The sequence below is a fragment of the Xenopus tropicalis genome, chromosome 8 (genome assembly GCF_000004195.4).
Source record: "Xenopus tropicalis strain Nigerian chromosome 8, UCB_Xtro_10.0, whole genome shotgun sequence".
NCBI classification, from domain to species: Eukaryota; Metazoa; Chordata; class Amphibia; order Anura; family Pipidae; genus Xenopus; species Xenopus tropicalis.
Genome location: NC_030684.2, coordinates 73,932,035 through 73,959,159, shown reverse-complemented (window position 1 = coordinate 73,959,159; position 27,125 = coordinate 73,932,035). Strand labels below are relative to the sequence as shown.

Here is a 27,125-nt window from a genome sequence, read left to right as displayed (position 1 = left end):
CATTTATAAAGATAATTTACAGGATATTTACGGTTCTTGTCCATTACATGAGAATGTATATGTTAACAATAGCTTTTCATTTTACTTGCTCCACAAGCCTGCATGCTGTACATATGTAATCTCAGAACTGAAACAATTATATGCATATATATTTAACTTGTGTTAGTTGAGATTACAGAAATACAAACAGTTGCAAACAGTTTACAGGATTTTGTAAGGGTAGGATTTATGTAATGGCTGAGGATGTTTAGTTATGGCTTGGTAAAGTTAAGCAAGTATTCTTCCATTTTTTTTTTTTTTTTTTAAACAATCTGTCTACTAAGGGTTGTGGAAGAGGAAGATGTTGTTTTAAATACAATACACAATGTTTTTCTGAAAATGTATAGGAAAATTGAGTAAAAGTAAGTCCTACTTCACCTACCAGTTGCCATTAGAAGACTGCAGGATGACCAAATGCATCTTGTCACCTCCCACAGGGCTCCTGTGTATGTATATCTTTATTTTATTTATAAAGAAAATATTATATGAATCCTGTGTTCATTATTCTATTTTAAAAGGTTAGGAGGGTATGTGACATCATGATTGGGGGTTGAGCAAATGGGAGAAAATTGCATTTTTCATACCAGGTACAATTTTTTTTAGAGGGTAAGGACACTATAACATGTACTAGGGAGTGGACACTTGGCTTTTTATAACACAAAGGATGTCCATAGGAGGTGATAAAGAAGTTTGAGGCCAGGCAGTGTTTATGGTTATGGTGAGGCATTATGACTGCCTCAGTCTGCTCAGCAAGATTTGAGGTGGTCTAAAGTAGGTTGGAAGGTCAGCTTTTAGTCAGGATTCCCTTTGTTCATAAAAAGGTTACAGATATTAGCAAAATATTTAGTGTATAATCATTCAGCCATAGTTCCAAAACTGTGACAGTAGCCTTAAGTGTTTAGCTAGAACAGATTTTCCAGATAGTGTCGGACTGGGAACCAAGGGGCCCACCAGAAAACCTTAGACTTTAGACCACTTTCCAAACTATTTTTTCTCACCTAATCTCTTTATTCTTCTAGTCTCTTTTATTTACTGCTAGCATCTATTCTTCCATCTATTTCTCCTCTTTCTTCCCCAGGGCCGGATTTCTATCCGGTGCGCCCCGAGGCCGCCCCTGTGGGAGTCCCCCATGCGCATGCGCAAACGCGCCCCCAGTGCGCATGTGCAAAGCGCCAGCTCCTCATTGCGCATGCGCGAACGCTCTTTTTAACTCCCATACGGAGCAGTGGGGAGAGGTCCCGACTGCTCCGTATGGGAGCAAAATTTAAAAATGTTCTTGCGGCGGGGCGCCCCTAAACTTCTGCCGCCCTAGGCCCGGGCCTTTGTGGCCTCTCCACAAATCCGGGCCTGTTCTTCCCATTCAAAAATAGGGAATGACCATGAAACAGGCCAAATGGTCAGGAGCAGGAGGGCCCACCGAACCCTGGGCCCATTGGGAATTTTCCTGGTATCCTGGAGGGCCAGTCGTCACTGTCCACAAACACAAATTGTCCGGAAGGGTATTTGATCCTGCTGTGTTGCGGAATAACGTCTCTAGGGGGCACATTTACTAACCCACGAACGGGCCGAATGCGTCCGATTGCGTTTTTTTCGTAATGATCAGTATTTTGCGATTTTTTTTGGAAAATTGTCGCAACTTTTTCGTTACTAATACGATTTGTGCGAAAAAACGTGAGTTTTTCGTAGCCATTCCGAAAGTTGCGCCAAATCTGGTGATTTTTCGTAGCGTTAAAACTTGCGCAAAAAGTTGCGATTTTTTCGTAGCGTTAAAACTTGCACGAAACGTCGCACCTTTTAAGTTTTAACGCTACGAAAAAGGCGCAACTTTTCGCGCAAGTTTTAACGCTACAAAAAAATCGCCAGATTTTGCACAACTTTCGGAATGGCTACGAAAAACTCGCGTTTTTCACGCAAATCGTATTTGTAACGAAAAAAGTCGCGACAATTTCCGAAAAATCATAAAGACGCAGAAAAAAATCGCAAAAAATACGAAAAAGTCGCAAAATGTTCGTTTTCAAATCGGAATTTTTCCAATTCGGTTCAGATTCGTGTCTTAGTAAATGTGCCCCTAGGTGTATCCAATCCCGCCACAAAGCAAGACAGGCATTTATTGTCTTTCCCAGAAATGAACTAGAGATAGCTAAGTAACAGGCAGAAAACGCACCAGCGATCTTTGACGCAGTGAGACAAAACATTAGTTTCCGCGCATACATTGCTTTCGGGTCAAAGTAAAAACATCATATTCTGACATATTTCCCTAAAAAACTTACATATGGCGCCAAGTTCTAACTACAGCACACCTCTCTCTTGCTATACGAAGGCACAGCTTTGCACATACAGCACTTAGCACACTCGCAGGACATGGGCGCCTCAGGTTGCACGGTATAAGATTTGCCGGGCTAGACAAATGTAGGTGGGCGTGGTTTGTTCGCAGGGGGTGTGTTTTTTACGCCGCTTCCTTAGCGCCTGGTGTAACCTGTTTCTAATCTTAGGCTGGTTGTGGGCGTGGCTTGTGTGCTTCCAGGTATGAGTTGGGTGTGGCTCTGCAAGGTAGAGAGAGAGAGAGGTGATGACGTTGGGTGCTGAGTTGCGGCCAGTTTATGCGTAATCTGCCAGTTCAGTCACTGGTATAGCGGTGAGAGCCAGTGGCGAAAAAGGAAAGGATGGCATCCGATGAGTATGGTAAGTAACGGGTCGTGCCCCCTTTCCTGTTCAGCTGGCCTTGTCTTTAACCATTCCCTCACTTGCCTTTCATCAGCGCCTATCTTTATTTTTATTTACTTTCTCACGATATCAGCTCCCGCTCTTTCTCCTCTGCCTCTTTTTAAACATCTTTTCTACCTGCCTTCCCTTTGCCTCTTATACAACAGCCCACTTATGTGCCCTGCCCCATCTATGTTTGTCCCAAGCAGAGTTGTCCCCAATCTGCCCTGCTGCACTTCTGACACATATAACTAAGGGTTTGGGGATGACAGGTCCAGCTCAACAGCCCATAATCCAGCAGCTCTTTTTTCAGCCTTTTGCTATTTCTCCAGCAATTCTGATTTCTCATTGTATTTAATTGTCCTTAGAAAACTTGATGTTAATGATCTAATGGGTTTTTCTGAAAGAGTAAGTCTGGCTACCTAGCTTGTCCTTACTGAATAATACCCCTGCCCATATATCTTGTATTATCCAGATATTTAAAGTGCCACCCTTCCTCAAATAATGCATTTTCTAGCTATGCATTTCTTTTGTCTTGCTAGTTGAGCAGAGTGATATCTGGACTGGACTTTCAGCAGGAATTAATATGCTGAAAGTGTTTGCCGATCATCCTTCAGTAGCAAGACTTCCCATTCCCGTCCTACTGCTCTGTTTGGCGTAACATATTAGTATTAAACTTCAGTCCCACTGTGTTTTGTCAGTTTTTTTATGAGGTTATAGGATTAATCATTGGCAGCTAGGTAAGGAAGATGTGGCCAACGCATTATGTGAGGTTTTTCTGCCAGGGAACGTATACCAAGTAGCAAAAGTGCAGAATGACATTTAAAAGATTATCTGCACTACTTTAAATCAGTGGTTGGCAGTTGTTCCATTTCAAGCCCGCTTTGGTGGACCAACCTTTGGTTACAGATTGTCTAAGTATGAACCATTCAGCCATACTTCCAAGAATAGCTAAGACAGCAAATACACTTTTACCCCAGATTTTGCCCAAAATGAAAATTGAGGGTTTTTAATGAATCAAGGTGAGCGAATATACATTTCCCCATTTGTCCCCCTAATTGGCATTTGGGCTGAGCCCTGTCACTGTTTCAGAAATACCTCTCCAGAAAAATAACTTTGCATTTGCAGTAATGGTTAAAAAGCTGACTCGCAGGTTATCATATAGAAACACTTGCTGATAAGTTTCTAGCCACCATTGCCTGATCCATGGGCTCACTGTTATTAACAATGCAAAGGTATTTTCCAGCATATTGCTGCCTGTGAGCTCAGGAGCGCTCCAGCCTTGAGGCAAGTTGAGAAACTTGGGGGTGATGGGGGCAAAGGGTGCTCAGATCCCAAACCTGGGTCATTACACATATAATGATATGAAAATAATCCCAAAATAACCTGATGCTTTGTGTTTGCTGATCCCATTTGATATGAATGTGATAATGAGTGAGCTCATGTGCATGTGTGCCCCAACATAGCTGGCTACACCAGGGTCTGTTGGCCCACAGCTCGGGGGGGGGGGCACCATTTTGATGACAAAAAAATTGGTTGCGTTCAAATGTCTCTTCAAATAATACTTTACATTCTGTTTTTAGTCAATCTTTTGTCACTGGTTTTTGGTATTTGTCCAAATCCAAAATTACTGACTTGCTGTGCCTGTATTAGTAAACTGTAGCCATTCACACAACTGTAGGAAAATAAATGTGTTTTCATAAGTTTTGACTTGTGTTCAGTTTCACATTGTTCATAAGCCTGTGGCAAAACCAACAAGTACTGTGACTAGGTGTCATTATAGCTGCCATTTAGTTGTTCACCTAGAAAAACAACTGTTCACTGAACTGCTAAATATTGTTACATGGTAGTTGAGGTTGACCAAAGACACAGTCATATAAAGTTTAAACTTTATAGGACTTTATATGCCAAACTGCTAGCTGACCCAACAGTGAAAAAAAACTCTATGTATCTAGAAAATAGATATGTAACTTTCCCATTAAGATTGTCGATCATTTACATGGTTGTGATTCCTGTTGCTAATTATAGAATAGTGACTCAATTTAGGAACATAGTTATTTTTTTATGATCATTGGGAATTTGGTGACTTAAATGTACAATATTCTATAATGTAGAGGAGGATCAAAGTCTCCTAAATGCTCAAACCTCTTTTTAGACAGATATTAATCTGAAAAGTGATGTAAGTAAAGGTTGCCACGCAATCCCAAAATGAGACCACCTGGGCATATATTAATAACTAAAGAGAAATGGTCTTTCTTCAAACTGAAGATGGAATCTTTTCATATACCAGACTTCATATTTTGATGGTTGGATGGGTTTGCAACTTGTTACTTCTTTCAGGGGCGATTCTGCGCCCCTGGGCGCCCTGAGGCAGGATGTCTGTAGGCGGGAATGCTGTATACCTCACCACCCATGCCTGCTGTTATGGTATAAAAACCATACCATAAAAATAATGACCGAATCCCGCGGGTCGGGCAGGTTCGGGCCGACTTTGAGTCTATAAATAGAGGGAAGAAGCCGGGTCGGGTAGGGTTAGGGTTGGGAGCAGGGGGGTCGAGGATTTCATGACCCGCACATCAATAGTGTCTAGGCAGCCATCTCAGTGCATTGTTCCTGAGTCTGAGCTTTCAGAAGGAGCCAGCGCAACACGTAACTGCTTTCAGATAACCTATTGTTTCTCCTACTCCATTCAGGGGCGTATTAATAATATAGCACTCAAGGGCCAGTGCCTAGGTCGGCCCTCGGATGCCTATATTTTCTTTTTTTATCATTGTCAACGGTGTTTAGGGGGGGTAGGGGTCACGCTGCATGTGACATGACTTCTGGTACATTGGTGCTTGTGACCTCATGTGTACGGGGTATGGGCGTGTTTAGGTCTGGTGCATAGGGCAGTATCAGACCTAAAGACGCCCCTGACTCCATGTAACTGGGGAAGTCATGAGCCGGAATTGGATTTTTACTATTGAGTGCTAGTCTGATATCTACCACTTTTATCAGTACAGGTGCCAGGGCCGGATCTGAAGTTAGGGCTCCCGGAGGTCACCCCCTTTCGGCGCCCGCCCACCTCTTCCTCCCTCCCCCCTACGGCGCGTGCATGCATGCACCCACAACTACTGCAGGCGACTTATTTCTCCAAAGTGCCTTTCCTCCGGCAGCAAAGTGAATTGGCAGAGAAAGGCTTATGCGCTGCTTTGTTCTTCTGAAGTCGCAGGATGTTTCTCTTGCAAGCAACTCTGGAAAACAAAGCGACGCATATGCCTTTTCACTGCCCGATGGAAAGGCCTTTCAGAGAGATTTGTGGCCCGCAGTTGCAGAGGTTTATCGTGGGGGAATAATTTCTCCGTGGGGCGATAGCCTAAGGGGTGGACTGTGCCACCAAGTGCTCTTGAACATCTCCCTTGGGGAAGGGTAAATGCCCCCTCTGCTTGTTTTTATGTGGTTGTTGGCCACCAAATCCCAACCAAGATGTTTTCCCACCAGCGATTTATATCACCGGTGGGATGGCATTTCAGGGAAGACAGTCACCCACAGTAGTGTATTTATTGCAGCCCACAAATCTCTCCATGTTCCCTAAGGGCTCTGGTACACGGGGAGATTAGTCGCCCGCGGCAAAACTCCCTGCTCGCGGGCGACTAATCTCCCCGAGTTGCCTTCCCCCTGCCATCCCACCGGCGAACATGTAAGTCGCCGGCGGGATGGCAGACGCGGCGGCGCGATTTCGCGCAAATCGCCGAAAAAGACTCGCGAGGCTTTTTCGGCGATTTCCCGAAATCGCCCCGCCACGTCTGCCATCCCGCCGGCGACTTACATGTTCGCCGGTGGGATGGCAGGGGGAAGGCAACTCGGGGAGATTAGTCGCCCACGAGCAGGGAGTTTTGCCGCGGGCGACTAATCTCCCCGTGTACCAGAGCCCTAAAAAGAAGTGGGGCATATAATAAAAGCAATGCAAAAACTTTTTTTTAAACAGGTTGCCTGGTCTCAACCAGCCCAGCAGATTTCAGGGTATCTTCGATACTACTCTTATCTGGCAATGTGACTGTGACACCTTATCTCTCTACTCTTCAAGTCAGTAGATCCTGAAAGCATGGTAGCTGAGCTGCAGGCAAAGATAGACTTTCTCTGCACTGACTACTAGGTTTGGTGGGCTAGAAAAAAGGAGCCCTTTGTACAGCCAAGGTTAGTATTTGTGCAGGGTGTTTTTGAAGTTAATGACAAAGCAGTGCTGTACAGATGGAGCCAGAGCCATTCAAGGTTTTGTGTAGGCAACTGTAATTGGAGATCTGCTGGGAAAAGCTTGTAAAATGTTTCTGCATTGTTAACTTCCGCCTCTTGCAGCAATGATCATTTGAGAAGCCTATTTAAATCAGTGCTGCAATATATTGTTTCTTAACCCTTGGTGCAGACAGGGCCACTCGTGCCATGAGGCAAGGTGAGAACCTTGCTTTAGACGGCAGTGTGTAGCAGGTTTCTAGAGGCAGCAAACTAAGATTGGTAAGCATGGGGGCAACATCAGGATAGCTCAGTGGTCCCCAACCAGTGGTTCATAAGAAACATGTTGCTCACCAACCCTTTGGATGTTGCTCTCTGTGGCCTCAAATCAGGTGCTTGTTTTTGAATTCCTGGCTTGATGGCAAATTTTGGTTGCATAAAAAACAGGTGTACTGCCAAACAGACCCTCCTGTAGGCTGCCAGTCCACATAGGTGATACCAAATAGAAAATCGCTGCCCTAATTTGGCACACTATGTTTGTGCTCTCCAACCCTTCTATAATTTTGAATGAGGCTCAAAGGTAATAAAGGTTGGGGACCTCTGAGATGGCTGCTTCAGGGCAGCACAGGGCTCAGAATTGACCCTGGGTGCAGGAGAGAGGCTACTACACAGTACTACAGAAAATTGGCATACTACAGGCTAGGGAGCAGAAGACATTCCTTGCCACTAACTTAGCAGTGGGTGCATTGACTAGATGTCCAATGAGGAGATTAATTTCCTCCTGCAGGAAACTTTCTCGACTTCGAAAACAAAGCAATACGTATGCCTTGTTGCCAGTGGGAAGGCATTTTGGGTAGATTAGTCATCTGTGGTAGCTGAGGTTAACCGTGGGTGACTAATCTCCCCGTGGGCCATGGCCCTTAAGGTTTAGACTGATGCCAGACGTGGCGTAGGGCTGATATTTTTGGCAATCGGAAAAACGCTTGGCGAAAATTCAGCCCTACGCCTGCTACTTGTGCCTGCACCCGAATGAATAAGATACGCTCGAGTGCAGGCACATGTAGCCGATATACGCATGAAAACGAGAGACTTTGCATTCTCTCGTGTTTTCATGCGTATATCGGCTACATGTGCCTGCACCCGAGCGCATCTCATTCATTCGGGTGCAGGCAAAAGTAGCAGGCGTAGGGCTGGATTTTCGCCAAGCGTTTTTCCGCTTGCCGAAAATATCAGCCCTACACCACGTCTGGCATCAGCCTTAACTGTGTAGATTTCACTCCCCTAGCTGAAGGCGCAGGGATGTGCACCTGTGCTTTCTTGTTACTTTTGGTGAGTTGTTAACAAAAATCTTTTTATGTATGAAATATTTTATGGTTAGTGGGAAGCTAGCAGTTGCATCTAAATAGGCTGAACATTTCAAAATGAAGTAGTTTTACTCTCCCCAGTTTAATTCAGGGTAGAGAGAAAACATGCTGCATGAGAGCCCAAAGAAGACGTGTTCTTGACACAGTTTTTCTCAACACTGTTAATATGTCATCTATTTTCTAGAAATTGTAAGTCAGAAAAGGCAGTGGTTAAATATATAACCGCAAGCAATAGCAGTAAGTAATCCTAATAATTCCATTATTTTTGTCTTTCCCAATTTCCTTGTAGATGTCTCTTAATTTTTAATCCTTAATAAAATGAGCATGGTTCCGCCAGAAATGTTAGATTCTGTTCCTTATTTATACTGTAGCCTATTGCCATGGCCTTCAAGAAGTGATGTTTCATGCTGTTTTGGTCAGGTGATTTTGCAGGAAATAAATCAAAGTGTGTCACGACCCTTTGAGTTAAAATAATTTCTGATGTGTTACAAAGTAACACACAGCCACAGTGCTTATGCACCTTTTTTAATCAAGTCAAAAAAATGAGCTTATGCCAGAAAATGGGGTAGTATTTCCTTTTAATAATGTTTAAATTCTTTATGACATCTGTCATTTACATCTACTGATCAGTTTTTAACTGTAAAGAATAGGCTTCCATTCTGTCAGTATACAGCATTGTTTATTAATTTTAGAAGCTATTGCCAGTGTTTTGTTACTGGGTTAAAATGCTTGGTATTGTTCTTTGTGCACACTGTGCAATATCTTTGCATTAGGTAGAGCTCCTGCAGAAGATTCTGCATGTAATTCTGTTCTTTCCTAGGTTTGAAGTGTTTTGTGATGTCTGACAACTACACTAGATCTTTTCAGGCCCGCACATACTTATCTTCAAATCATTTAATTCACTGCCTGGCTGCTAAGTTAACAATCGGATTAGAAATATTTTCAGCAATATGTACCAAATCAAGGGATCCTTAGTACAGTTTGCATTGAAGATCAAGGGTAGTGTGTATTTCAACAATTCAAAAAAGAGATCAGTATTATTAAAATTTGTTTGTTGTCGGGTTCTAAAAATGAAGATACTGAAACTTTGAACATTGAGAGCATTAGACATTCCAAATCTAATAAGGTGGGTCAGGCTTAAGCAGTGCAGTGGCAAATGTAAATCAAGAATTAAGAGGATCAGGGGAATGGGGAATATTGAGCAAAGCAAATATAGAGCAGGCGAAGGCTGCATTATAGGATCAATGGGCAATGAAAATCTAGATTTTGTAGTTTTGGATAATAGCTAAACGTGTTATGCCAAGGTTAAGGGGACAGTGAAAATTACTAATTAGAATGACAGCATACCTAAAACCAGGAGTCAAGCTAAAAAGAACAGTGGTTAAAAAAAGCTTTGGGTGTGTAAAATCTAAAACTAGGGACCAGGTTTATTGGATTTACTGGGCAATCCAAATCAAGAAGAAAAAAGATCAAGATTAAGGGTAGGCAATGTGAATTGCAAGTCTAGAAAGTGGTCAGGATTATGGGTAGCAGAGAGCAATGCAAATTAGAAATAAAATGTCAGGGTTATAGGGGGAGTGGGCTATTCAAATCAAGACTGAAAAAGAACAGGGTTATGGAAGGCAGTAGGTGGTGCAAATTAGAATGTATAGCAAATCATCAGTGCTATGTGAAGCTGTTTTAGCAAACCAAAGCAACAAGAAAGGTCAGGTTTATGCTTAGTGAATGCTCTAAGTTCTCTGGGGATGGCATTACCATGGTGCAGTTTGTTGCCTTTAATTACTGGTTAGTTTCCAGGAATAATGAGGGTTTTAATAGAGGCTTACCAGTTTCTTGATGTAGATCAAATCAGTGTTAGTGTGCTATCACCAAGGTTACTGTGTTGAGCTGAAATTCTCATCATGTCAGTTGAGTTTATTATGCCAGGGTGTTTTAATACAGTAATACAACATATTTTGTGCTTTCAGAAGCACTGTGCAGGTTAGTGCAATATTAAAGACCCCACCCTGTATCAATCCTTTGATTCCTTCTTTACCTCACACAAACTACCATTAGATCACAACTTAGGTTTGTATGTATGTATAACTTTATTTATAAAGCGCCACAAGGGTACGCAGCGCTGTACAGTCTTACAATATACAGAATTACACATAGGGAGGACAAGTGTTATATATAAATACAATAAATAAGTATAAATACACAGAGAATAAGTGCCATGTGGTATGAGACACAGTAGGAAGGAGGTCCCTGCCCCATAGAGCTTACAGACTAAGTGGTTAGGTAACATACTGGCACAATTTGGTAGGTAAGAGTGCACTATGTATGGGCATTTGCCCTTAAGTGCAGGACTGGGCAAAATGTTTTAGTGCTCGAGATGGTAGCATCTGAGTTTCATGTTAAAGAGAGTGGGTGAGTGTTCCCTACGGAGAGATTCAGTAATAAATTTCCAGAGGTAAGGAGCAGCGAGATAGAAAGGTTTAAAACCAGAGAGCACAGTGGGTGTGGATGGTGTATAAAGACGGAGGCTCTGAGAGGAGATGACCAGTGAAGAAATGTAGTGAGGAGAAGAGGAGTGAAGGGCTTTGAATGTTAGCAGAAGGATTTTGTAAGCAAGGTGCACACTCCTTGTCCCAAATACCAGGGTGTCACATTTCTACATGGATAGATTTGTTAAGGAAGTGTTACTAAAATATACAGATTAAGAGAGTGACGTGGCTTTTATTTAGTATACAGTTTGTGTTTTCCTTAGAAGAGAGATAAGAAAACCTGTTGAGGAGGAGGGGAATGTGTGAGAAGTAAGTAATATAAGTAGGAAGTAAGATTTGAAAAAAACATAATGGCTTTTATAAATGAAATACTGGAAGAATGTAAGGATGTGTAAACATAAATGGTCGAATGTAACTTCTTGTTTATAGACTTCTTATAGACTTCTAATATACAGGTCCTTTTCAAAAAATTAGCATATTGTGATAAAGTTCATTATTTTCTGTAATGTACTGATAAACATTAGACTTTCATATATTTTAGATTCATTACACACAACTGAAGTAGTTCAAGCCATTTCTTGTTTTAATATTGATGATTGTGGCATACAGCTCATGAAAACCCAAAATTCCTATCTCAAAAAATTAGCATATCATGAAAAGGTTCTCTAAATGAGCTATTAACCTAATCATCTGAATCAACTAATTAACTCTAAAAACCTTAAAAAGATTCCTGAGGCTTTTAGAAACTCCCAGCCTGGTTCATTACTCAAAACCGCAATCATGGGTAAGACTGCCAACCTGACTGCTGTCCAGAAGGCCATCATTGACACCCTCAAGCAAGAGGGTAAGACACAGAAAGAAATTTCTGAACGAATAGGCTGTTCCCAGAGTGCTGTATCAAGGCACCTTAGTGGGAAGTCTGTGGGAAGGAAAAAGTGTGGCAGAAAATGCTGCACAACAAGAAGAGGTGACCGGGCCCTGAGGAAGATTGTGGAGAAGGACCGATTCCTGACCTTGGGGGACCTGCGGAAGCAGTGGACTGAGTCTGGAGTAGAAACATCCAGAGCCACCGTGTACAGGCGCGTGCAGGAAATGGGCTACAGGTGCTGTATTCCCCAGGTCAAGCCACTTTTGAACCAGAAACAGCGGCAGAAGCGCCTGACCTGGGCTACAGAGAAGCAGCACTGGACTGTTGCTCAGTGGTCCAAAGTATGTCATTCGGAAATCAAGGTGCCAGAGTCTGGAGGAAGACTGGGGAGAGGGAAATACCAAAATGCCTGAAGTCCAGTGTCAAGTACCCACAGTCAGTGATGGTCTGGGGTGCCATGTCAGCTGCTGGTGTTGGTCCACTGTGTTTTATCAAGGGCAGGGTCAATGCAGCTAGCTATCAGGAGATTCTGGAGCACTTCATGCTTCCATCTGCTGAAAAGCTTTATGGAGATGAAGATTTCATTTTTCAGCACAACCTGGCACCTGCTCACAGTGCCAAAACCACTGGTAAATGGTTTACTGACCATGGTATTACTGTGCTCAATTGGCCTGCCAACTCTCCTGACCTGAACCCCATAGAGAATCTGTGGGATATTGTGAAGAGAAAGTTGAGAGACACAAGACCCAACACTCTGGATGAGCTTAAGGCCGCTATTGAAGCATCCTGGGCCTCCATAACACCTGAGCAGTGCCACAGGCTGATTGCCTCCATGCCACGCCACATTGAAGCAGTCATTTCTGCAAAAGGATTCCCGACCAAGTATTGAGTGCATAACTGAACATAATTATTTGAAGGTTGACTTTTTTTGTATTAAAAACACTTTTCTTTTATTGGTCGGATGAAATATGCTAATTTTTTGAGATAGGAATTTTGGGTTTTCATGAGCTGTATGCCACAATCATCAATATTAAAACAAGAAAAGGCTTGGACTACTTCAGTTGTGTGTAATGAATCTAAAATATATGAAAGTCTAATGTTTATCAGTACATTACAGAAAATAATGAACTTTATCACAATATGCTAATTTTTTGAAAAGGACCTGTATAATATATATATATACATATACATACATACACACACAAAGGATGGCACACCGCTACATATTATACCTTGGGTGCATGGTAAAGGGTTCCAATACTGTAGAAATGACCAGCAACACCGAGTTCCCTTGTGAAAAAACATGTATTTTTAAAACAGCATAAACAGCTGATGTTACGTTTCGATCCACATTGGGACCTTTCTATATATATATATATATATATATATATATATATATATACCGTGTTTCCCCGAAAATAAGACACTGTCTTATATTTTTTTAAGCTCCAAAATATGCACTAGGTCTTATTTTTCCATGAAGAAGAATACCGTACATATTTATTCCATCGTTTGGGCGAGATTTATCGCCCAGCCCTAGGTGGGTGTCTTATTTTCGGGGGGTGCCTTATTTTCCGAGGGGGGTGAAAAATCGGGGGGTGCCTTACTTTTGGAGGATGTCCTATTTTCGGGGAAACAGGGTATATATATATATATATATATAGAAACGTAAATGGTCTAAATAGCCATGTACATTTCAGCTGGTGATACCCTTTTCGTGTTTGCTTTTATATGTAATGTAGTACTACCACATCCAAAATACTTTGTTTTTAACCAAAACCGTTATATTATGTGGTCATAGTCTTTTCTAGGGTTAAATAGACAGAACTGCTCTAATAGGTATAATATGTTGCCTGGTAATGAGAAAGGAAAATTGTAAAGGTCATGGGTGTGTATTGAGACTGTTAGCCTCTTCTGGCCTTGTTGAAGTCTGTCTGCCATGACGTATTCATACGCACAAAAATCTAATCTTTTATGATAAGAACATTTTCACAAATGCAAGAAAAATAATAATTTGTTTTCGGTATGTATGGGTTACACTGGGACCTGTGACTGGATGCTCATAATTGATTGTCCTTGTTTTGGTCTTTACTTGTATGACTAAATGAACAATAATTGTGAAAGGATATTGATAGAACCATATGCAGATGTCTGTGTATGGTTAGTTTTAGTTTATAAAATCTATGCCCTAAAACTAGTTTTTTCCTATACACCACTAACATACCTCCCAACTGTCCTTATTTCGCAGGACAGTCCAGATTTTAATAGCTCAGCCCACAGTCCGGATTCTTAGTGAAAAGCCCCTAATTTCCCTTTCTGTGCTGATCTTCTGCACTGAAGGCCAAAAAAGATACAAAGTTTCTCAAACTTAATTAGATAAGAAGGCTTTTGGCAGAGAGCCCAGAATACTCAATAGTCAATGCCTGCACTTAGATACAATTGTAACTAATAGGATAAACAAGTCTCTTGGGCAAACTGAGACTTGTATCTTAAAGGGCAATTTTACCTTTATTAGCAAAACTGTAATAACACATAAAACAAGACCCCAAAACCCACAGAAATGTGTTCAAACTTTACATAACCAGCCAAATTTTTAAAATGGTGGTACTTGGTGTGGTCAAAAAATTTTCACCACGCTGCGCACAGCATTGTTTTCTGTCCCTCTTCGCATTTTTTAAATTTTGGGAGGTATACACTAAAGCTAGTGGTGTTAAATTGCAAAAAAAAACCCAAAATATCCCAGCCACATTTTTATTTACGATATTTATATTTATTTTAATTAACCTGGGTTGGAAGACCCCATTAGTAAACCAACTATATGGACTAGGAACACTAGAATATGTCTTGCCTGGTCCAGTCCTGGCACTTAAGATTCAATCAGAGAAAGAGAGGGCGCGCATCCATATATAAAAACAGTGATGCAAAGTACAGACTTTTAGAATTACAGTTAGCTTATCTGATAAATAGCCCAATGCATTTTATTGTGCAATTGACTTCCTCAGGGGCATTATTGTGGCTTGTACAATGCAAAATATTTATACAAACACAGTGAACTGACTGAAGTGGCGTTGAAGCACAAACCCAAATCTGTGCATACACTGGACAAAGCTGTTGCACTGTACAGTCTAAGAGCCAAAAGAAGGCTCTGTCTGACATTACTACATTAAAGTGCATGTGCTCATACAGAAGTAGGAGCTAATAAGAGGTCTAATGTCACCAAAAACGTATGCCAAAATTCTGCTGCTGTAAATATTTTGTGTAATTATCCCAGTGAATTAACAACATTAAACGATGATCTACTTAATGAGAAGCTAAGGTTGCTACCGTATCTTTATAATTGTAGTTTTGACAGTCTGGACCTGCCAATTTTTGGCGAAAAAACGCATTGGCACACTTGATAAATTGATATATTTAACTTTAGCAGTGGGGTAATTACACCTGCCAAAAAGATGTTTACAGATATAAAGTTATTAAGCCAAAATTACTTGTACTTGACAAAAATACATTAAATTTTATAAACATGCCCTGTTGTCTCAAGCAACACTTTTTTTTATTACAGCAATGTTTTTTTTAATTTTAAATGTGTTGGTAGTTGTTGGGCTAACATCGCAAATAAAAACGTCATTATTAATGGGCCAGTATACTTCTTTTTCACCATAAGTGCGATGAATAGGGATTGTGCTGAAACATTTTTGCTTATTGTTTTAATTACAGAAAATCTATGGTTTTTGTTATTTTTTGAGCTAAACAGGGCAAACAGGAATACTAAAGACTCCATGTTTGGTCCTTTCAAATCAGATAATTAGATTACCAGTACAAGGACAAGGGGTATACTTCCTCTTCAAGTATAATGAAAAATTGTATTTGCGTGTGTTTGCAAATAAACACTCTTGCAGTAATACTTTTACCTCTTTAATTCAGTTCATAGTTATTTGCAGCTCTCAAGGTTAGTAGAGTCATTTCCGCCAGTAATTAGCTGATAAGAAGCAATATAATCTTGCGATTATTTACATGACTATGCTGATCGGTCCACACCTATGTGGTGGAAGGAAAGAAGATGAGAAAAAAGGAGAGAAATACTATGGCCCGTAAAAAAGGGTAGAAATGGAAAGAGTTAGGCTATCTGCACACATAGCGGATTCTGCAGATAAACACACAAATATGTATTTCAGAGCTTTAACATGTGTTTTTCTTTTAATGTACCCCTCTAAATGTTCCATTTTTCTCCATTTAGGTGAGCCTGCAAAATATGACCCTAGTTTTAAGGGTCCCATTAAGAAACGGTAAGTTAGAAGTTTTCCTATTTTGATTTGCTTTGTCTAACCTATATGTTAATCTTTCCTTCTCCCCTCTCTTCTTTTCAGGAGCTGCACTGATATAATCTGCTGTGTTCTCTTCATGGTATTTTTACTTGGCTACATGGTAGTGGGAATCCTAGGTATGAACTAATCCCATTATTTTTATGTTATTGTAATGGGTAGGGAATTTTCACCAAAAGAAAACTATAATGGAGTAATATTAAGGGGGCCACTCACAGGTCAGTTTTCTGCATTGTAAAATTGTACAATTCATTAATGGACAGGGCAGTGATATCACCGATCATCCTGCAGTCCACTAAATTGATTTACTTTAGCCCCATTTGCTATATAAGCCTGATGTATTCTACTTCTGTATTGCATTTTTATTATGGGTAGGCTGTTCTCATACAGAACAGGATGGCAGTTTATTCTTCAGTTTTCTGAGTTGCTTATTTGGACTTTGTGGTATGGCCAGATCCTGAAATAGCACTTCACAAACAAAATTCTGCAAAGTCTATTGGCACATTCTTTGCTCACTTCAGCTGGCAAACAGAGCACCAGCGCCCTGCGCACCAGTTGAGGCCACATTTGGTTGGGTAGTGTTAAAGCAGTAAGGATAAAGGTTTTATCTGCTGGCAGAGTTGGAGCTTGTGGTAATTCCCTGAGGCATGTCTTAATCAGAATGGTTACCAGGGTGTCTGTTGCAGTTAGCAAAGCCAAAGTACTGTGGCACCAGGAAGTCAATCTGATTCTACACAATAACTATAGCATTCTTATGATCTCTGCCTCCTGTAAAACAATTAAGCACCGCACCCTTTATGCCAGGCCAGAAGATCAGCTGGTGGTTTGAGAAACGGATGCAGTGCAAGTGAGGCGGTTGGACATGTATACAACAAAGCCATATTTGATTTATCAAACCCAGTTATGTACTTATAACCTGAAAATGCAGCTATATAATAAAATATATAATGTGCCCTCAAGCTCATTTATATTGCAACACATAATGACTGGTATAAAAATGAATACACCCGCCCCTTGTGAGTTGAAAGGTGAACTCCGGGTTTCGAACCAAAATTTGTTAAGGTTTTTCTCAGTTCTTCTCTTTCTGCATCATTTGAAATCCTGGCAGATGAGGAGGGAAAAAAACATTGACATTACAAATTGTAGCAACTTTTCCACAGCTTACAGACAGCATGCTGGAATTGCATATCCCACAATGCTTTGCGCTGTGACGTATCCTTATTAAAGGGATACTGACATAATTTTTATGGTATACTTTTTATTTCTAAATTACACTGTTTACATTTGCAAAAAATTCACTCTACAATTTAAAATGTTATTCTTGAACTAACAAATCTATTTTTTTAGTTGTAATATTGGTTTGTAGGCAGCCATCACAGTGCATTGCGCCTGAGCTTTCAGAAGGAGCCAGCGCTACACATTAGAACTGCTTTCAGATAACCTATTGTTTCTCCTACTCCCATGTAACTGGAGGAGTCCCAAGCCTGACTTGTATTTCTTGAGTGCTATTTTGATATCTGCTGGGAGCTACTATCTTGCTCCCTTCCCATTGTTCTGCTGATCGGCTGCTGGGAGGGGGGTGATATAACTCCAGCTTGCAGCTCAGCAGTAAAGTGTAACTGAAGTTTTTCAGAGTACAGATCACATGGCTGTGGCACCCTGGGAAAAAAGAATATGGCTAGCTCTATTAACTGATGCATTTTGAATGTTTTCCCATGACAGTATTCCTTTAACATCATGTGTGCAGGGAACTGTGGGATTTGGAGGATGAAGGCAGCCTGAGGATAGTCGACTACTGTTACATTTTATTTTAGTCTCAAAGTAATCAGCCAGATCAGCAAGAGAACAGCAACTGTTACAATGTTATTACATTAAAAACCGTAAAAAGGCTGCATATTTTTTTTTTATTGATTTATATTGCAAAATTGCTTAGTGTGTTAGTTTTCAAAAAAAATGTAAGTTGTCTTTGGGTGGGTTCCCATTTAAGAGAAATAAGGACTAATAGCCATAAGGGGGGAAAAATGATAATATATGTAGGCCATCTACCCAGCCCCTTCATTTTATGCTATACTTACAAGTTTTTATGATGTACCTTTGCCTTTTCAGTGAGTTTATTATTTGTACTTCTGTTGAAACCAGGATAGCCCAACCCTCCTATTTATAGTACAATAGCAAATAGAGAATAAGGAAAAAGAGTAGAGAATAAAGGTATCCTGTGCCATTTTTACCAGGGGACTAGAAACTGGTTTCCCTTAACATAGGATAATCAGGTTATAACTGCCCGACAAATGAATGGACTAGGGAAATAGTTGAGAAGCCTGAATAAGCACACACCCGTTTAAAAAAGGAAGAAACCAGAATTACCACTGTATCCAAAGAACATGTAATAATATCTTGTCATATTCAGCTACAAACACTTTATTGGAGGATACTGAATCTCTCTTAGAGCTTTGTAACCAAAATGTTACAGGAACAGCCGGAGATATTTTGCTAGGAAATATCTAATATTTTAATTATACAGAATGCTCGGGACCAAGGGTTTTCTGGATAAGGGGTCTTTCTGTAATTTGGATCTCCATACCTTAAGTCTACTAAAAAATCAATACAAACTTAATTAAACCCAATAGGATTGTTTTGTATCCAATAAGGATTAATTATATCTTAGTTGGGATCAAATACAAGTACTGGTTTATTACTACAGAGAAAAAGAAGATCAATTTTAAAAATCTGAATTATTTGATTAAAATGCAGTCTATGGGAGAAAGGATTTCTGGGTAACAGGTTTCCAGAAAGGGGATCTCATACCTGTACTTTTAAAACTTAGGGATCCTTTCCAGGACATAGTGGGGTTAAGGATAGAAGTAATAAGGGGTAAGTGGGTCTGAGAGGGTCTCAGTTTGCCACACTACCAAAGAGCATGACTTAGGGCTCTGGCACATGGGGAGATTAGTTGCCCGCGACAAATCTCCCTGTTCACGGGCGACTAATCTCCCCGAGTTGCCTTCACCTGCCATCCCGGTGGGATGGCACACGCGGCGGCGCGATTTCGGGAAATCGCTGAAAAAGACTTGCGAGGCTTTTTCGTCGATTTGCTCGAAATCGCGCTGCCGCGTGTGCCATCCCACCGGCGACTTACTTACAACTCGGGGAGATTAGTCGCCCGCGAACAGGGAGTTTTGTCGCGGGCGACTAATCTCCCCGTGTGCCAGAGCCCTTACTGTGCAGTCAGTAGCTGTGCAAGTAGATAAGAGTTAATCTATAGTAATAAAGCCGATATCTTTAAATGATAACATATATCCTTACAACACTGCAAAGTGTCTCTGAAGAGTGATAACGTTGTTGGCGTCCTGCTCACTTTTTGTATCTTTTGTGTGTGCTGCAGTTTTACTTGCAGAAGAGATTGCTATTTATTTCCTGTAAGTGTAATTGTTTTATAAAGCAATATGAATGCCTGCTTATTCCACAATTTTTCACTTTCAATGACCCACCTTCATGAATGATCTTTATGTATTTTTTGTCACTGGCGTAATGCCAGGGACACAATCCACCTCCTCTTTCCCCCCCAGAAAACATTTTTTGGGCCCTGTTATGCAGAAGGCTTGGGACTTGGAGTTTTCCAGATAAGGGGTCTTTCCATAATTCAGATCTCCATACCTTAACTATACCTAAAATCATTAAAACATTAAATATACCCAGTAGGATTATTTGCATCCAATAAGGATTAATTATATCTTAGTTGAGATTAAGTACAAGGTACTGATTTATTATTACAGAGAGAAAGGAAATCATTATTGTTTTTAATTTGAATTTATTTGATTAATTATTTGATTGAGTCTATGGGAGATAACCCTCCCATAATTCAGAGCTTTCAGGTTAACAGATCCCATACCTGTACTTTGTTTTGTGGTATTGACTTGTGGTGTTGATTTTTGTGTGGTGAGATGTGTAATTTTGTGGATTTAGGTGCATTGGTGTTTTGTTTTTCTTGGGCTGGTCTGCATGTGTAATGAAGAACTTTGCTTGTTCTGTGCTCTGTTGCGTTTGATTTGGTCAACTGTATTAATTGTATTAATTTCGGGCGTATTTACTAAAGTTTGAATTTTCTCCTTGACTAGCTCCACCATAGTTCACCTCAACTCATTAGGCATATTATCACAACACATCTCATATTTACTAAAAATTGTAAGTACATTCTAGAGACAGAAACGTGGTGAATTTTCTCTTGATGTAAATCCTCTGTGAAAATTCAGCAGTGTATTTTTCTCAAACAATTGTAGTGGTAAATTCTCCAAGTAATGATGTGGGATATTAGCATTTAGAAGGTTACATAAATAATATATCATTATTCTGGTAAGTTGTTCGTGTTCATACTAGGTATGACTTCTGTATTCAGACACAATTGGCTTACAGGCAGAAACAGTGAGTTGGGCTACTGGGATAGTAACCGTTAACTGCAAATCTTATTAATTAGGAGATTGCTGAGTGGCAAATGTCAGTATACAACAACACTGCAGGGACAGTAGGGTACTGGTGTTTGAAAAGACAAGCGCACTTAAAATTTTTTTCAAATGATCAGGTCTAGGAAATGGCAAGAACACATTGCAGACAAAGTGGCCTTGCTTATCTTACTTCTCAATTCAATAGAGAGCAACATGACGCCATAAAGAGTCATTAAAGACAGCCCAACCTGAGAATGCTATTTATAGCTGGCTTATACCTGCACTGTATAGCAGGAAAAACTGCTTGCTGCCAGCAACATCATTAACATCCTTTGTCGGTTACAAAGCTAATTTAGTATTATTCAGTATACAAGCTTGTCTTTTTTATAATGGTATAAAGAAGTATAATGGATTGTGCAAATGGGGGGGGGGGGTCATATTTGGTACTTTAATAAAAAGATCCCATTTGTTTTTAAAGAAAAAAATATATATACCCCCCCTCCATTTATTACATGAGCTATGCACACCTATCGATACATTTATGTATAAAAAAAATGATATATACACCTACTTATACTAACTAACACCTACTTATACTAACTAACGTTAGATATAAAACTCAACATGCTGCTTTTAATTGCAATTGGATTTGCAAGACATTTAAAGCCATTAATAAATGTTTATTGTATACTAAAAAACTGCTTCAAATTTTACAAACTGTACAAAAAAATAGTTTTTGGATGGGCATACACTTTAATTTGGACATATATAAAGAGATAATTGCTGCATGGATTAAGAGCATTGAAACAATATTACTAACAGCCATGCAAGCGTAAGAAGGGATAAACACAGAGGCAGGCCCACTGATTCCCTCTCTCCTCCACCATAGAGGGGGGATTGCAGCATGCAAGGTGTGCAGATGCTGTGAAGGGGTGGAGTGATGGGAAATCATCTAAGGGGTAAGAGATCCAAAACTAGGGGTTAGCAAAAGAGGTACCTGCCTAGCGCCCCCTCATTGTTATGCCCTAGGCAGGTACCTCTTCTGCCTACCCCTAGTTCCGGCCCCAGATAAACAGAAAAGGAAAGATGCAGTCTTAAGTAATATCATAGAAGGCTAGGAGATCAGGTTTTACTTGTGAGAACTTTTCAAATTTTTGCCTGCGGAATTTTTTAATAGTATTAAAGTACACATAAATTGGTGTGCCTGCTCAATATAAAGTTATGTATTCTGCTTTTTGCATTTTAATTTGTTTCCTTAGCTTGGTTATATGGTGACCCTCGCCAGGTTATATACCCACGCAATTCTACAGGAATGTACTGTGGAATTGGGGAAAATCAGTAAGTATGCAGACCTCCCCACTCTTTGCACTTTGCTCACACTTGTCTTCTCTCGGTCTGCATTCCTTTATACCTCTTCAGATTTTCACTTTTTCTTTGTTTCTTTTATTCTATAATCTATCCTTGCTCCATTTTTCCCTTATCTGGCCGCTTCTAAATATTTTTTTTGTGTATCAGGGGAAAACCCAATGTGCTGTATTATGACCTGCTGAAATGCATCACCGGCACAAACATCCTGGCTGCAGCAATGAATGGCTTGCAGTGTCCCACCACACAGGTATTTACTTCTTTAATTTAAATTTTATTGCTTATATCTCACACCATTCTACACTGCATTTGATTGAGTGACTTCTCCACTGTGTATATGTGCACCATGCACTCTTGAAAGAGTATGTGTATATATTATTATTATCATTCCAGCACCCTTGTACACTATAGGGTTTTACTGCTTACACAATACTGAATTATGTTGTAGTGCCATTATTTTTCTCTCTCTACTATGTCTATCAGGTCTGTGTTGCTAATTGTCCTGCAGACTTTAAATGGGCAAAGCCTGGAAGCACTCCAGCTGATGTATATCTCCAGGAATATTGCCAGCCGAGTATTAATCTGACCAACACAGCACTTGTGAGTGTCCATATGATCTTTGTGAACTGTTTTAATTAAAATATAGAGGCAATAAAATACATGATTAGGCTGAGAAGGGCTTAAAGCAGCCAAAGAGCCCTTCTCAAATGCAAGAAATGAACAAAGAGCCTTTTTAAACAGAATGTATCGACATGCCTCATGCTACACACACAGCACTGCCTTACAACCAAAAATGAGAGGCTTTAACTTTCACTTAAGGTATTATTATTAGTGGAGATATGCAGATGAATCCTTAATGTCCCTGTGGCCAACAATACATCAAAAACCCCTGATTTAGTAGCATATATACAGCCTAAAGGTCCCCATACACGGGCCGATTATAGCTGCCGATATCGGTCCCTTGGACCGATTCGGCAGCTTATCGGCCCGTGTACGGGCAGAACCGAGGGGCCTGGCTTACCGATATCTGGCCGGAAATTAGGCAGATATCAATCGGCCAGGTTAGAAAATCCAGTCGGATCGGGGACCGCATCGGCTCGTTGATGCGGTCCCCGAACCAACTGCCCCATTGCCACGTGCAGAATGGGCCAAACGATCGAATTCGCCTACATGCCCCCCGATATCACCCACCTGTAGGTGGGGATATCGGGTGAAGATCCGCTCGCTTGGCGACATCGCCAAGCGAGCGGATCTGCCCGTGTATGGCCAGCTTAATTCAGAGTCATATATCCATATATCTCTGCTATTAAAAAAGCATTTTGAGTGTATGGTTGGCCAATGGGACTTTATGGAGTCATTTGCATGTCTAGCTTATGGCTAGAAAAAATGGGTATTGCGTAGAATAAAGTGCTCACTTGTGTGACCCTTTTGATGCACATGCGCTGAGTCTACACTTACATGCACCAACCAGTGGCATCCTTGGTCTGGTCAGGGTGCTATACTGCTTTCTTGTTATTTTGAACAGAAACTTGGTAGCTTGTGTGCTTTGAGGTGCTGTAGAACTCAATGACTAGGTTTTCTTTCAGGGCTTTTGCATGTATGACAATTTTGGGGATCTCAAAACCCTTTATTAAGCTAAAAAAATACTTGGCCATCTAAAAGCTGATGAGTTCATCATCATGTATTAGCAAATTTCATGATTTGTGATTTGGCAGACTGATTGAAAATGATGAGTTAAATGTGATTTTGCTACATTCAAGTTGGTTATTTACATATTTACACAAACAAGTTTTTGAGGTTTTTAAAAAATAAGTGCACGATTGAACTTGGAAATTTAAATCTTCATAAGCATAACACTTTTGAAGCTCCATAAGCATAACACTTTTGTCAGTTGTATGTGATACTGCACAAATTTTCTTCTTGTTTTATGAAATGATGTCACAATACTTTAGACCTTTAGCAGTTTTTGAAATCTGAGGTACACTGATTGGTAAATATATACTATTGCACTTTCCCAAGTGATTTGTTTCTCTCTAATTTCAGACTGTGGCAGAAATTGCAGCTAGGGAGCTGTGTCCTGTGTTCCTTGTTCCTTCAGCTTCATGTGAGTACTGTTACATAGGCTAGCATTTTGTGGGGCTGGCCAAGGCAGGGGGTAGACAGCATGGAACTTTTGGAGAGTGCAAGTTTTCATATATTTGTATGTAACAGATGTAGTGAGGAGAGAAGTAGAGATGCAGAATAATGGAGATCGCCACATATTAATAAGTGTTGGCTAATGAGATTTTTTAGTGGAGGGAAATCTGCTCTGCTCATGGGCAACAAATCATCTTATGCCATTGCCCTAGGTGTGACCTCCCCCCCCCCATTCCCGCGCACATGGGTGCCTCACTCAGATATGGTGGGGAGAGGACACACTGAAGTTTGTGTGTGCCTGGTCCCCATTACTCCGTTTGTGGGAAAAGTTCCATTGAGGCTTTGGTGGCATGCTGCCCCTAAATTTGTGCCGCCCTAGGCCCAGGCCTTTGTGGCCTCGCCACAAATCCGGGCCTGAGTATTGGATCCTTATTGCTTTTATGACATAGGGTTTGTCTCTGATAGTGAGGCGCCGATCCTGGCTCTTTCAGAAGGGGGTTGCACCTGGCTGAACATCCAACACAGCATCTTTTGTCTTTTCCTTTAGTCTTTAACAGGTGTTTCCCAGGTTCTAATCTCAGCTTTCCTTCTAATTTCGCCATTAATGGCTTATCCGTGAATCAGTCAAAAGACAGCATCAGTAAAGCTGCTGGGTAAGATCATATTTTGATTTCCCATCACTTCCTCTATCATGGTCTTTCTTGATAAATTTAACTCCACAAAAAAATCACACCCCAAAACTTTCTCATTCTGTTTCAGTCAAATTTTAGATTCCTTCAATTTCCAGAATGTTGGGAAAAAAATATTTGAAGATTTTGCCAAATCTTGGCCCTGGATTATCACGTAAGTAATTTCTACATTTGGCTATTTTACATTGCATGTAATATTATGCACCATTATTCTTTTGACTCTCAAAACAACCTGTCTTTGTTTCTCAGAGCACTGGTTATTGCAATGGTGGTCAGCCTTCTCTTCCTGATCCTGCTGCGTTTCACAGCTGGAATCCTGGTCTGGGTGCTTATCGTCGGTGTCATTGGGGTTATTGGATATGGTACAGATACTTGTTCACCACTTACTTATACCCACTGTGATGTGAATATTTGAATGGTTATTTCACCCTTTATGAACTGTCCTTATTTACAATGGTCCTTTCCTCTTTATTTGAATTCCAAGAACACTGCTTTTTCTGGTTCCACTGTTTTAAGTTTGCCTTCAGTTGGCTATATATTTGTCCAGCTTTGTTTAGGCAGTTTTAACAATACTGCCCAACCCAACTATAGTGACCAACATGTATGATTTGTCAGAAGTACATTTTGGCAAATGGTCTTGTTGAATCGCAGATGATCTGACATATCTGAAAATATAATCTGCCAATGCACCATATTACCAGGTGCTTGATGCATTGACAGATGAGGAAAATTGGCTTCTTAACATCTTTTAATTCTGGAGAAGATCCGCTCGCTTGGCAACCTCGTGGATCTTACTGTGTATGGCCACCTTTAACTGTTCCTTTAAGGACTAGCCTTTGGGAAACCAGTATAGGATTGCTTATAGCTTTGATTTTAATTCGTGTTTTGGGGAGATTAGTCTTTAGAATGGCTTGCAATAGTTAGTATAGAGTGTCCCAAGGTGTAGAATATTTCAGGGTACATATTTGTAGCTAAGTAGTACAGAAGCATGTCTGGTAGGGCCATGCCTCCTTCCTGTTTGGGTCTTTGTAATATTGCTAGAGATAGCCTGCTTCTGGAGCTGCCCTATATGAATAGTCTGATGAGTTTTGCCAGCTCATTAAAGAAGGGTTTTTGTATTCTAGTAGGTGCATGCCAGAGAATATATAGGATTTTTGGGGCTATAATAATTTTGATATTTTGTGTTTGTCCAGTTGACCAAGCGGGAGCAACATTTACGGGGTCTATTGTTAAATTAAGCATAAGTCTTCTGATGTTATTAGCAGTTGTTTTTCCTGGTATAAACGCAGTTTGGTTTTCAGTGTGTCAGTGTGTGACTGCCTTCCCCTGTCTCCTGGCCAAGACTTTTGCCACGATTTTATTTTCATGTGCATAATTGTAGGTTTTCAGCAAGAGTGTGGCTAGTACAGTGGCATGTCCTTTATAAAATTCTATTGGTATTCCGTTAGCCCCCAGGCTTTACCCACCTGGAAGGACCCTATTGCTTCTATTGTTTCTTCTACTATTAGGGGTTGGTCTAGGTAATCTTTAAAATCATTGGGTAATGTAGGGAACACTAGGTGATTTTAAGAACAAGGAAAGGGTTCTGCGTTATACCCCAATATGTGAAAGAGCTCCATTCCCTGTACCTAATAGCTAAAACATTTGTTTTCCACAAAGCTTGAGTGTTTTTGCGTGTCACAATAGCAAACGACGAAGGTGCGCCCTCAGTGATGGGAGGGCGTGAAAGCAGGAAGTAGTGTTCTGGCTGTTATGTTAGACATCTGCTCACTCCAGTCTTTATAGATTACATTTTTGCTATATTAGAAATATTTTTTATTTTGTGCAGTCCATCCATTTTACCCAGTTTAATTTTTACACTGAACTGTTCCTTTAAAGGAGAAGGAAAGGCTAATAAAGAGTTATTCTCAAGCTGCAGGCATACCTTCAGTCTCAATAGTGCCCTTAAGTCTCCCCATATTTCTCCCGTTCAGATGATCAAAAGCCAAACAGGAAGAAAAAACACTGAGCTGTGTAAAGAAAGTTCCCATAATTCCTCACTCCTGCACCGAGACCAAGTGTACATGCTCAGTTTGTAAGACTATGAGTCCGCTTCCTGCTGATTGGCTCAAATCCACATTCCTAAGGGGGGGAAGTGAGTTCTTAGCATTCTTGTGGGAGGGGGGAGCAGGAGACGGGAGAGAGCAGAGAGCTGCGTGTCTCTGGCACATGAATTACAGACACAAGAAATCTTTTGACAGAGAAACCAGTGTAGCGTTTCTGTGAGTACTTATGGCTGTATTTACATAGACCTTTCTGATAAAGCTTACTTAGTTTTTACCTTTCTTTCTCCTTTAAGTCCTGGTACAGCAGTGCAGGTATTGGCTGAAAATACCTGAGCTCCTTCCACCTCCCGTGATATGAATCAGCAAAGTAAGACTACAAAGGAGTTTTTTCTCTTTTCAGACCAGTATCAGACTGGTTTGGGGAGGCTTATGCTCCCTAAGCCTTAATGAAAATCTGCCCATG

At 40.6% G+C, this 27,125-nt stretch overlaps 1 protein-coding gene across 1 annotated transcript in view; it reads left to right on the top strand.

The window, feature by feature from the left end:
* Positions 1 to 2,582: 2,582 nt before the first annotated feature.
* slc44a4 (solute carrier family 44 member 4) overlaps positions 2,583 to 27,125 on the top strand; it is a 38,998-nt gene continuing 14,455 nt past the window's right edge. Inside the window, exons 1-10 of the mRNA XM_018096817.2 lie at positions 2,583 to 2,721; positions 15,904 to 15,952; positions 16,034 to 16,107; positions 21,687 to 21,765; positions 21,943 to 22,042; positions 22,276 to 22,392; positions 23,836 to 23,896; positions 24,476 to 24,581; positions 24,688 to 24,771; positions 24,867 to 24,979. Of these exons, the coding sequence (XP_017952306.1) occupies positions 2,703 to 2,721; positions 15,904 to 15,952; positions 16,034 to 16,107; positions 21,687 to 21,765; positions 21,943 to 22,042; positions 22,276 to 22,392; positions 23,836 to 23,896; positions 24,476 to 24,581; positions 24,688 to 24,771; positions 24,867 to 24,979 (802 nt within the window). The 5' untranslated portion in view covers positions 2,583 to 2,702. The remainder of the gene's footprint in view (positions 2,722 to 15,903; positions 15,953 to 16,033; positions 16,108 to 21,686; positions 21,766 to 21,942; positions 22,043 to 22,275; positions 22,393 to 23,835; positions 23,897 to 24,475; positions 24,582 to 24,687; positions 24,772 to 24,866; positions 24,980 to 27,125) is intronic.